The 12,177-nt window shown below is 64.7% G+C and overlaps 1 protein-coding gene across 2 annotated transcripts in view; it reads left to right on the top strand.

Annotated features, from left to right (window-relative positions):
• The first annotated feature begins 552 nt into the window (after nucleotides 1–552).
• Nucleotides 553–12,177, top strand: part of RTN4RL1 (reticulon 4 receptor like 1) — a 30,523-nt gene continuing 18,898 nt past the window's right edge. Inside the window, exon 1 of one of the 2 annotated variants that reach the window (XM_084493190.1) lies at nucleotides 553–1,007. Coding sequence is in view for 1 of the 2 variants with exons in the window: in XM_084493189.1 (XP_084349315.1) it covers nucleotides 995–1,007 (13 nt within the window). In the remaining variant the exon portion in view is untranslated. The remainder of the gene's footprint in view (nucleotides 1,008–12,177) is intronic. The other variant, XM_084493189.1, reaches the window with a different exon arrangement.

Below are 12,177 nucleotides of genomic sequence, written 5' to 3'. Positions count from 1 at the left end.
AAAGAGCAGGGGAAGGACCCGGTGGGGCGGCACGGACGGGGCGGAGGGGACAGCGGGGACCTGGGGGGGGGCGACAGTGATGACAGCGGAGCTCCCGATGGGGTGGCCGCGACCCCACGGGGATACCGGGCACTCTATTAGGGCGGGGGGGCGACGCTAAGGGGCTGCGGGCCCCGTTGGAGAGGGGGGGGTTAGGATGGGGCGGCGGGGGCCAGCGGGGCCCCGGCGGGTGCTTTGGGGCCAGCGGGGACGCGATGTGACACCCGGCGGGGAGCGCAGGGAGGCGGCGGGGACCCGATGGGGCGGAGGGCTCTGCCCTCGGGGGGGGGGGGGACACCGGGGGGGCGGCGCGGGGCCCGGGAGCAGCGGCACTTTCACGAACTGTCCACGGGAGGCGGGAGAGGCGGCGGCGGAGGAGGAGGAGGAGGAGAAGGAGGAAGGGGGGGCCCCGGCCGGGTTCGCCCAGCCCAGCCCAGCCCAGCCCAGCCCGGCCCAGCCCGGCCCAGCCCGCCCCGTCGCTGCCCCGCCCCGCCCTGCCCAGCCCTGCTCCGCCGCTGCAGGCACCGCGGCACCGGCACCGGGCTCCCCTTTATAGGCTCGGCCCGAGGGGGTGGGGGGCGGCGGCGGCCCCAGCCCCGAGGGGGCGGCTCCCCCCCTAAAAAACCGGCGGCGGGACGCGCGGCGGGCAGAGAGCGCGGCCGGGGGGGATTCCCGGTGGAGCGGCGGGGACCGGGACTCGGTGTTCCCGGTGCTCCCGGGTGTTCCCGGGGCCGCTGCGGTTGGGCTCGCCCCGCCATGCCCCCCCGGGGGCCGTTCTCCCGGGCCCCGGCTCCGCGCTCCCGGTGCAGCCGCCGCCGCCGCCGCTGCTGCCACCGCCGCCGCCGTTCGCCGCCGCCGCCGCCGCCGCTGCCGCCGTGCCCGCGGCTCTGAGCGCCGCCGCCGCCGCCGCCGTTACCGCCGCGCCGGGAGAACCGCGCCCCGCACCGGCACCAAGATGCTCCGCCAAGGTGAGCGCCGCACCGGGAGGGCACCGGGGGCACCGGGGCCGTTCCCGAAGTTTGCCTCCCCGACGAAGTTGGGGCCGCGCCGCCGGGCGCCCCCCCCCTCTTCTCTCTTTCCTCTACCCCCCCGTTATTCTACTCGCCGCTACCGGCACCCCCGGGTCCCCGGGGAGCGGCACCGGAGGGAGTGCGGGGAACCGGGGGGGCGCACGGAGCCGGCACCGGGAGCGCGGCGGGTCCCGAAGGCACCGGGGTACGGCGGGCACCGGGAGCGCGGGGGGGGCTCGGGGGCAACGGGGCTGTACCGAGGAAGGGGGGGGGGCGCACGGCAGAGACCGGAGCGCTGAGGAGGGGGCGTCCCGGGGGGGTCGGTGTCCGGTGTCAGCCCGGCTCCGTTCCTCGGGAGGGGGACGCCGGGCTCGGCGGGGACACCGGGGGGTTCGGTGGGGAAGTTGGGGCGCGTTCTTTTGTGCCCCCCCCCAAGGAGGAGATTCGTGACATCACGCCATTGCCATGGCAACCGCCTGGGACATCATAGGGGAGCTTTTTGACATCATAACCGGGGAGATGCCGACCCTCCGGGGGGGTCGGGGGGGGTCCCGGTTCTTCGGCACCGCCGCGCTTGGGCCAGCTCCGGGGAGGTTGGGGAGGGGAGGGGGCAGCGCAGCCGTACGGGGGACCCCCCCGGACCCCTGGTCACCATCCCACACCCCGGGGGGGCACAGCACCGGGCCCACCCTATGGCACTGCCATATATCCAGCGAGGCTCCGGTGCGGTGGCACGGGGTGCGAGCTCCCCGCAGCCCCCCCATACCCAAAGGCACCGACCCCAGGAGGGGTTCAGCCCCCCTTGCCCCCCCGGGGAGCCCTTTCCCCGTCGGGGTAATGTCACCTTGCGGCTGCGGGGCCTCACGCTCCAAGGCTCTCCTCTCCTGCTCCGGCTTTGTTCGGCTCCTAAACCCAACTGGGTGGGCGAGGAGAGCCCCCCAAACCCCCTGAGCCCCCCGAGCATCCCGCTCGGAGCACGGGGGGGGGAAGGCAAAGCAGCAGCCGTGGTTTTGGGGCCGGGGAGCAGGAGCCCGAGGTGGAGCCCAGCCCTGCGCAGGCTGGCGGCGGGGCTGCTGGAAGGTTTCATCCCACCAGGGGTAGCCTGTTAAGGTCAAGATCTACGGCTTTCATTTCTGGAGCTAGAAAAACAAAATGCAAATGAAGAGCCTCTGGGCTGATCCAAACCCTATTCTTAAAGTTTTTGTCTTGTTAAGCAAGGAAATAGAGTGCCAAATAGGCTTTGTTAAGTGGCAGTCTAATTAATAATTTAAAATCTTGTAGCTGTCTTTCATTAGAATTTATCTGTACATCAACCACAAAATCAGTCAAACACACTCATTTATAAGTTAATGCCAGTCCTGAATAATTCAACAGGCAGTTAGAGGAAGGCCTCCATCCCGCCCAGAGGCTCTCCCTTCCCTGCCCACCATGGCTGGTGGGCTCTCGGTGGGGGTCCCGGACCCCCCGTTCACGCCAAGGAAGGGGACACCATGGGGACAAGGGGACGGCAGCCGCTCGGGAGCGCGGGCACGTGTGGGATTTGGGCACGGGGTTGGGGCCAGACCCCCTTGATGGGGCTCGGAGGTGTCTGGTTTGTGGTGTTGGAGGAGGTGGCACTGCCCCTGCCACCCTCATCCTGCTCCCGGGGACCGGGGTTTGTTTTAGAGGCTGGGGACGTGGCACAGCTGGGGGCTGCGGGAGCCCTGTGCGGGTGACATCCTCAGGAGAAGCAGATCTGTGTGAGTGCACATGGGGTGCCATCCCTCTGCCCCCTCCTGCAATTTGGGGACGCTCGGGGACCCTCGGTGTGGCCCAGCAGGGTGCCCCGGTGTGCACCGAGCTGCCCGGGTGTGCTTTGCAGAGGGGCTGATGGAGCACAGCCAGGGCAGGGCTGTGATGCCCGGGGATATTTTGGGTTTCCTGTCCCACGTGAGCTCCATCCCGGAGGTGCTGGGCATGGCAGGGTGCAAAAAACACCGCCCGGCGTCACCGCCGGTGGGCTTTGGGATGAGTTTTGGCACCGGGACCTCGCGGGTGTCTGGGGGTGGGAGCGTGGGATGCAGCACCAGCATGAGCCGGGGTGGCAGCGGGGACGGAGCTGCGCCCCAGCACCCTGCCAGGGGTGGCAACGGGCAGGAGCACCCCGTGGGAGATGCAGGAGGAGATTTCCAGGTCAAGGATGACACCAAGGTCACGGACAGCCGCGTCTCAGCCCCAGGGCTGGGGCCCTTCGGTTCCCGTCCTGCTGGGCTGCTGCTGCTCCACGGCCAAAAAACCTCCCCTGGGTGGGTGCGAAGGGGTTGGGGGTGCACAGGGCAGGGCTGTGCGGTGCCTTTCTGCAGCAGCTCCCACCCCTGAGACCCTGGTGAGGAGCGGGGGGCAAGGGAGATGTTTTTTTATCCCCCCCCCCCAGGCACAGGGAGGCTTTGCCCAGGAGCAGCCGCCCTGCGGAGCCGGGCACGGCGCAGGCTGGGCTGCGGTTGCTGTGCCGAGGAGCTGAGAGCCCAGAAACCTTTCTGCTCATAAAAGTTTAATTTCATAAAGAGCTGGGAGGAAGCCACAAGCTCTCTGTGCCCGGCGGAGCGGGGGGCGGCCGGGGGAAGAGCTCAGGACGCGGCCCTGCCTGTCCCTGCGGTGAGGATGGGGGGGGCCAGGGGGGCTCGGGAGGGCGAAGCCGGGCACTGCTGCGATGCTCGTGGCTCCTCGAGACCTGCCTGGGTGGCAAAAGAGCCCTGGGTGCTCGGTGACCTGTGCTGATGGAGCCCCAAAAGGTCCCTGTGGCCCCATCTGCCGCGTCTCTGCGTCCCCGTGCTCGCTCCCGGGGTGCCCGAGGCCGTGGGTAACGCTCCAGGTGGCCTCAAAAGTGCTGCCCTAGAAACAGCAGCGAACCTGGCGAGGCGATGTAAAAATAGGCATTTCGGGGTGTGATTTCACACCCGCCTCTCCCCAAGGCACCTGGCGGGAGCTGGAGCTGGTGGCACGACCCCGCGGTGCGCTCGGGGCTGTGTCCCTGCGGTTTGTAGGGTGGGGACGGGAGCAGGACGTGGTCACCCCGGGGCCGGGCAGGGAACGGGGCTGCTGGTGACAGGTTCTGGCAGCACGAGGCAAAGCCCCATCTGGAGGTGAAAACCAGGCAGGGAAACGCAGGGACCCGGGCACGCGGTGGCTGGATGCGGCCGGGGCGTCCTCCAGGAGCAAACCCCAGGAATTAAACAGAGCCACTTGGCCGCCACCGCGCGTCCCCGTGCTCGGAGCACCCATGGGTGATGCCGCCGGCTCCTGCATCTCCTGTCTGCCCCGAGGAGGCTCGAGGAGCCGCTGCCAGGCAGCCCCAAACGCGGGCTTTGTTTGCGAAGCGCGATCCCGGGGCTTAGCGGCGCTCGGTACAAACTGTGGTTATTAACTGCAGATTATGTCTTTAAAAGTGCTTTGGCGGAGCAGCAGGCAGCAGCGGGCTGGCGAGGCGCCGGCAGCGGAGCGATTGTCACGATCGCTCCCCGTCCCGGCGCGGTGGCGAGGTGGGACACACGAGGTGCCACCCCAGCGCCTCCCCTGGCCCCCGCCCGAGGAGGCTGGCATCTAATTTGGGAGCGGAGGCAACGAGTCGGGGGGCGGCGGGGGAGAGCTGCGGGCAAGAGGGATGGGGGCACCGCTGGGACGCCGGAGCGTCCTCGTCCTCTCCAGCACCGCTGCTCCTCCTCCCCTGCTGCTTTGGGGGACGCAGCCCGAGGGAGGGGACAGAGGCGACGTCCCTCTGCCAGCAGCACCCCTGGTGCCGTCCCCGCTCCGGCTGCCGACGCCGGGTCCGATTTCCCAAATTCAGGCGGCGACTATCCCCCGTACCATCCCCGCTCAACGGCATCTCCATGGAAACCCGCAGCCCTGCGCCTGCCGCCCTGCAATCAGAGGGGACACTTTTAGGAATATTATTTTTTGCCGATGACAAATGATGGAGGCTCGGCGCTGACGGAGGAACGCCCGCGCCTGGCATCGCTCTGCCCTCCCGAGCAGCCGCCCTTTCCCTTCCGGAGCCGAGGGCTTTGGCACGTGCCACGCGCCGATCCGGCGCCTGCGGCGGCGCTGCCGGGGGCAGATGCAGGCCAGGCAGATACAGGGGGGGAATCTTCTTTGCTCAGATTAGGATTGCGGGGTTCTTAAGCCGAAAAAGCTCCATTTGGTGCAGAAAGCTCCTTTTCCTTTTTAATAGCACACGTGCCCGGCTGCTGCTTCCCTCCCCGCACCGGCAGAGCGTTTCGGAGCCAGCCTGGCTTTGGCGAGCGGTGTTTTGTGATGTGTCCCACTAGGGCTGTGGCCACTCTGGAGCCTCCAAGCACCGAAAGCTGCTTGTGTTCCTCCTCTGCTCGTGGCTGGAGGCATGGGATGGTGGCGGATTTTGGCCCTGGAAAGCCGAGGGCACAACGGGCTCGAGTTGCTCCCATCCCGGTGGTGCCACGGGGTGGGCGCAGAGCCGGAGGGCGTCGAGGATGCTCCGCATGCACCCAGCTCCCGGCACCGCTGCCGTGCACGGGGAGGCTGGCAGGGGACACCCATGGGTGGCCGGATCCCGGTCTCTGCCGCGGTTGTTTACCAGGGAGGAGAGGCAGGAGCGAGTTTGGCTGCTGAGCTGTCAGCACTCCGTACGGAGGCAGCCCTGCAAGCGGAGGGGAGGTGCCAGCGCGGCTCCGCCAGCCCCGTGCCGCACTTGGGAGCCGCTTTTATTTCCAGCTGCCTTTGCACCGGGGCTGCTCCCCACTGCTTCGCTCCCCCGAGCTGCTTCCCGGTGGCCGGCACTGCCCGAGGGGTGCGGAGCCCTTTTCCCATCCCCTTCCCGGTGCTTTTTTGGCTCTGCAGGGAGCCCGCCGTGGCCCAGATGAGCTCTCATCCGCGAGACCTTCGTGCAGCCAGCTGCAAATCCATGGCACGGCTGGAGGATGCACTGGCACGGGGACAAATCCCACTGTGAGCCCCGGTGCAAACCCAGAGGGAGGCAAACACCATCAGCATCCCCAAGCCTGGCCCAGCCGCTGCCACCAGCTCCTCTCCACCGGCTCCTGTCCCCAGAGCCGCCCTGCTTCCCAATCCCACAGCCAGCAGGGTGCTGGATACGGCCCCGAACAGCCCCTCTGCCTGGAGCTGGAGAGGGGCCGGGGCGCTTCCCCCTCGGCGGGGATGCGCCGGGGTGTTTTTGCTAACAAGCCCGGCGTATTATAATTTCAATGGAATTTAAAAAACAAAATAGTCCTCGCACAAATGACTCCGCAGTGCCTCTGCCAGGGCCTAAGATCTGCTGCTATCTATTTTTTAATAATTGAGGGTAATAAATATGTATTTCTTTCTCCTTTTTCTCCGTACTCCGCAGCTTGTCAGCTCCCTGCGTCTCTCCTCTGATCAGACCGCATCTTTGCCGAGCGGGGAGAGAGGAAAAAAAAAAAAAAAAAAAAAAAGAAAGAAAGAAAGAAAGGGGGAAAAAAAAAAAAAAAAAAGAAAGATCCTTTAAGCAAAAAGGATTAAAGCCTTGAAAGTAGGTCTGCCCGAGCCAGCTCCGCTTTCCCCTGCTCCCAGCTGCAGCATCCAGGGCGCGGGAGGGCTGGGGCGAGAGGAGCCTGGCTGCAGCCCCGCGGGGTGGCCGTGGGTGCAGAGCCCGGGTGGGGAGCGGTGCTGAGCCGGGCAACTTGGGCAAAGCCAGGTTCGAGCCAATTCTGCTTCGGCGGCACATCTTCCCCGGCGCTTTATTCCCTCGGGATTCCTTTTTTTTTTTTTTTTTTCCTCTCTTTATTTATTTATTTTTTTTTATCCAGGGGCTGTTTGCACGAGGCCGGGTGCGTTTTGCGCCTCCCGGGCGTGCGTGGGCTGGGGGGCTGCGGGGACCCCCCCGGTGCCATCCTGAAACTGCGGCCCCGAAGGCTGCTGCGGGCGCGGGGCGGAGGAGGCGAGCTGGTGTGAAGGAGGCGGCTATTTATAGCTTCCCCTCCGCTTTTGTTCCTTTTCCAGCAGAGCTCCTCTCGAAATAGAAACAGCGCCGGCTCCACGGCCGCTGGACCCAGCCTGGTCGCAGGGGGCCCGGACCAAGGGGGGCACCCCCATGGAGCCGAGCATCTCCCACCTTGAGATGGGGCTGGGGTGTGCTGGGGAGGGGGGAGCCGCCCCATTGCAGCCCCTCCTTGTGCTGGTGGTGGCCTCGAACCAAGCTGGGGGGTGTTTGGGGGTGCTTTGGGTGGGGATGGGGGGCAGCACCCGTGGGTGCGGCGTGCCCGCGGGGTCTGTCCCCGTCTGGCAGCCCGGCCGCTGCCTCTGCTCTTCCCCTCCCAGCATCCGAGCGCACCCCCCTTCCCCATCTCTGATCAATATAGCTGGGGAAAAAAACAAAACAAAACAAAGTAAATATTTAATACGATCCAGGGAGCCACGGAGAGCTCTCCCCCCCACCCCCCCCTCCTCGTCTGTCTCCTCCACCAGCCGCTCGCAGCAGCTCCCCGGCCGTAATGAGCCTGAGTGCAGCAGGGATCGATGGCGAAAGCAACCTCGGCGGAGGGGTCAGGCCTCCACGTCCTCCTCCCGCGCTGCATGGGAGCTGGGGCTCGCCCCCCCTGCGCCCCCCGCCCCAGCTCGCCCTCCTCTTGCCCTGCTTTTCCTCTCCTGTTTGTCCTCTCGGGCTCCCTAGAGCGAGGAAGGCACCGCTGCTCCAGCGGAGACGTCCCTCGCCCTCCTGCCTTGTGAGGTGTTGAGTGGTGCTGGGCGTTGGGCACGGGTTGGGGGCTTCTTTGGGGTGCAGGATGAGGCCGGGTTTGGTGCTGGAAGCTGGTGGCTGTGCCAGCTTTTAGGGAGCAGCTCCCTGGGGATGGGGGCACGGAGCTGGGGGGACTGTGGGTACTCCTAGAGCTGGCTCCGGCTTCGTAAATGGTGCCGAGGCGCTGTGCTGCTGGTGGGGTGAGTGGACCTGCTGCCTCCTCGTCATCATCCTCACCCTCACTGACACCTGCCCTGTGGGAAATTGCCCCCAAGCAGCAATGCTTTGCCCGTCCCATCCTGTCCCATCCCATCCTGTCCCGTCCCATCCTGTCCCATCCCATCCTGTCCCATCCCATCCTGTCCCAGGGACGTCCCACTCAGCCGCCCAACGCCACCCTTTGGGTTGCTCCAGGCTCCCCCCCGTGCTCCTCTCCATCCCCTGAGCCCTGAAACCTCAGAGGAGGGGAAGCAGCCCTCCAGGAGGGGCACAGAGCAGCCCCATTACCCTCACCCGGGTGCCCCAGTGTCCCGTGCCCCCTGACACCCCGAGGGACCCAGCAGTGTCCGATGTGCCTCGTCCCGCTGCGCTCTCTGCTCACGTACCCGCTGCCGCTCCAGTGCCAAAGCCAATTGAGGGACATTTGCTAACGGGCTCCTGCCAAGCTGCCGAGCTGCTGCTGGGGGCAGGCTCAGCGTGTGATTTACACCCAGGACCACGCTCCCTTTGCCCCTGGGCCACGCATCTGGAGCTGCAGGGTGAAGGAGCGGCGGTTCCCAGCCGTGCACCGCCCGTCCCTGGCAGGGCACCCCCAAATCTGTGCCACGGCGCGGCTCCATCCCTCGTCCCTCTGCTCCTCTCCTGCTCCCCGCCACGCTCACGGCTCTGCGCTCCCCCGCTGAATCCTTAAGTGGTTTCGAAGCCCGGCCGTGCGCGGCGGAGCGGGGACCTGTTCGGATTATTAACGCGCGGGGCGGGGGCTTGGGCTGCCTGGCACAGCCCACACCTGCTCCAGCTGGGGCTCCGGTCCCGCAGGGGCGCAAACGTGCCTCACTGGAGGCAAAGCCCATGCAAGGAGCATTTGTCTGCCCTCCCCTTCGCCGTGCAAATTGGTTTTTTGTTTGTTTTTTTTTTTCCCCTGGAAAAGCCAATCGTGCTCGGTGATGCAGCCGGGGTGCCGCGGCGGGGAGCCCACCTCGCCGGGCTCATCCTCCTGGATGAGGAGCGTCGTCCCCAGAGACGCCCGGCTGGGGGACGATGATTGGATTTCAAAGCGGCCAGAGGTGGAAAACAAGCTGGCAGGTGCTCCCCTGGGGACCTCGTCATCTCTCCGAGGTGATGCTCAGCGCCTCCTCCCCGCCGGGGCTCCCAGGGCAGGCGAAGGGGCGCAGAGGCACCAAGGGGGGGGACACAGGGGCTGGGGCCAGGCCGGTGGCATGGGCCCTGCGTCACAGCTGCGGGCTTGTGGCAAGGTGCCGAGGAAGTTTTGCAGCAGCATTAGAAAAATGTTGACATGTTTTTTGAAACAATTTCAGATCTGATATCTGCGCCAGATTGAGTTTGTAACCAGCTTTATTGTTTAAGCCTGCTGGGATTTCATCAAAGGCGTCTGCTGTTTACCCAGAACCATTTCATTGGAGAAAACAGCAAACAGACCTGCATTTCTATCTGATTTCACTTTTTCCTTTTCCTCCTGAATTTAAGTGCTTGTGAAAAGCATGGCTGATAAGGCAGAGCAATGTGGATAAATCCCGGGGACTGGCTCGGCAGAGGCTCCACCAGCTGCTCCGTGTTTATTACCAGACCGCAGGCAGTCGTGGCAGCGGCTCCCAACCTGGACGAGGCGGTGGCCATGCGGGGACCCTGCTGTCCCCAGCCAGTTTTGGGTCCTGGCTCCATGGGATGCGCTGGCTGAGGATCCCTGCTGGTGGCTTTGCTGCCGCTCTCAGATTTAAACAACTTTTCATTTAAGCTACAAAGAAGTGAACATCCAGCCCTGCGCAGGGAGCGGCAGGGACCCAGGCAGGAGATGCGCTCGGTGATACCACCACGAGCCAAAGCAAAGGCAGCCGTGGGAAGCAGATAAAGATGAAGGAGAAGCAAAACTAGAAAGGGGCCCAGTGTAAATCACATTCATCATCCCTCTGACTGGGTCCTGGGGCTGCTGGGGACGCCTGCCCCACTCTGTGCCATGCGCAGCCGTGCCAGGGGGCTCCAGGGATGCAATGGGGAGGAGCTGGGGCTCGAAACAGAGCCCAGAAAGAGGGGGCACCCTTCCCAGTGCTGGTATCTGAGTGTTCCTTGTGGCCGCCCATCACCAGCATCACTTTTCCCCAGGGTTTGGGCATCTTCCCCACTTGGGAATGGTTTGGGTAGGCTGTGACACCTTCCCCTGACCTTTGGGACCGGGATGAGATGGGTACGGGCTCGGTGCCAAGGACTGGCTCCCTTGGCACCATGCAGCAGCCGGGATTGATGTGATTTTGGGTGATGACGTGCTCCCTGCCAAGTCCCCTGGGTCCCATCAGCATCTCCCGGCCGTCCTGGGGCCGGCAGCTCCCTGCACCGACACACCGAGGGCTTGTCCATGACATCCATCACACCTGCACGGTGACAATGTAATTTTTATCTGAGGTTGTTTATTTCTCAGACAGAACTACTTGTAAATTCCGAGAAGAATATATATCCCCGCGTGTGACAGATCCAGCACATGGCGATTAATCTGCCCTCTTAAGACCGGAATGCAAAAGTGTCCCAATGTCACTCCTCCGTGGGGCTGGAGGCCGTGCGCCCACCCTCCCTTGGCACAGGGTCCCAAGAGCACGTTGAGTTCTCCTCTTCCTCCTCTTCCTCCCTTCACCCCGGATGCTACCTGTGGTCTCCCCTCGTCAGGGCAGGGCTGGCTCCAGCTCCTCTTTCCCGAGGTTTATGCAAATACATCTTGTTATTATTATTTTTTAATTCCTCGCCGCTGCTGCTCTGTGGCGCCCCAGATACCAAAAGTGCTGAGGCCAGGCGTTTGCACCAGGGCCTGCAGTGCCCGCGCCCCCGCCGGCTGCACGGGGAGGATGGAGACAGCGAGGGGACACCGGGGATGTCCTGGGGGGGGGACAGGGGACAGAAAGCAGCCAGCGGAGCCAGGGACAGCAGGTGGCAACGTCCCTTAATGCCACCAGCACCTCCGTGACATGCTGATGAGAAGGGGACCGGTGAGCACAGGTCTATCGGTGCTCCAGTGGCACGATCCCGTTGGCAGCATAGGGACGGGATGGGGAACGGGACATAAATCTTCTCCCCCAGCCCCACCGGCAACACCCCCCCGTGCCATAAAGCCACTTATTTACAGCCGCCTGCTCCGGAGCATCTGGGAAGCGAAGCGCGTCATTTTCCAGAGAGAGCAAAAAATGCTGCATATTTCAGTGTCTTTTGAATTTTTTAGGTTTCCCTGAACTGTGCTAATGGGTTGGCGGTGGAAAGGGGGGAGGCGGGGGGCCCAGCCCAGCTCCCGGCCTGCCTTGCTGCTCCGCCGCGCGCGGCCATGACTGCATTGCTGCTCTTAAAATATTCAGTGCTGTTGGCCACAATTTCACAGCGGGTCAAAGCGCGCCGAGTTAGCGGGAGGAGGGAAGGTGTGACAACGAGATTAACCCCGGCCCTGCAGCCCCGCCGCGCTCGGCAGGCTGAGCACGCCGCGCTGCGGCCGCCTCGTCCCGGGGGGCAGCGCAAGAGCCCTTGGGGAGGGGAGACGAGCACCCGAAATGCCTCGAGTCCTCCTGTGGACGCGGTGCCATCCAAAACGCTGCAAAGGAGCAGCGGGAGCATCCTTGCTCCGGGATGGTGCAAAGCTGGAGCTGGCAGTGCCCCAAGGCACTGGGCGCAGGGGTGAGGATGGCCCCCGGGCAGCCCAGAGGTGGGTGCTGCTGCACCCCGAGGTGCCACGCGCTGCACAAGCCGTGGTTAATGCTAACGCCGTGCGAAAGAGCAGCGGTGGGGATCCGGAGGGGATTGCGGGCGGGGATTTAATAATTCCGACATCAGCCATGAGCTTGTTCTGCAGTCACTGGCTTGTCTGCGAGGGCTTAAAGGCGCTCTTGGAGGCAGCTCGGTCTGTGCCACAGAGCAGGGCGAGGAGGGAGGGTGCCTGTGGGGTCCAGAGGGTGAACAGGAGCACACCACATCCGATTACCACGAGTGTAACACCCAAGGGGAGCAGATCCAGCGTCCCAGCCCAAACCAGATGGATGCAACTCCGTATTTAGCAGTGGAGACCTCCAGGAGCAGCCCCTCGCATGGGCAGTGCAGCCTGGAGCTGGGCAAACGCGGCACCAGCAGCTCTGCCAAGGCTTGGTCCCGTCTCCTGTCACCGTCCTTGTTCTGTGCTCGCGTGCCACACCTCAGATC

This window comes from Aythya ferina, assembly GCF_964211825.1.
Source record: "Aythya ferina genome assembly, chromosome: 19".
Lineage (NCBI taxonomy): Eukaryota > Metazoa > Chordata > Aves > Anseriformes > Anatidae > Aythya > Aythya ferina.
This window is presented reverse-complemented; position numbering and strand designations above follow the sequence as displayed.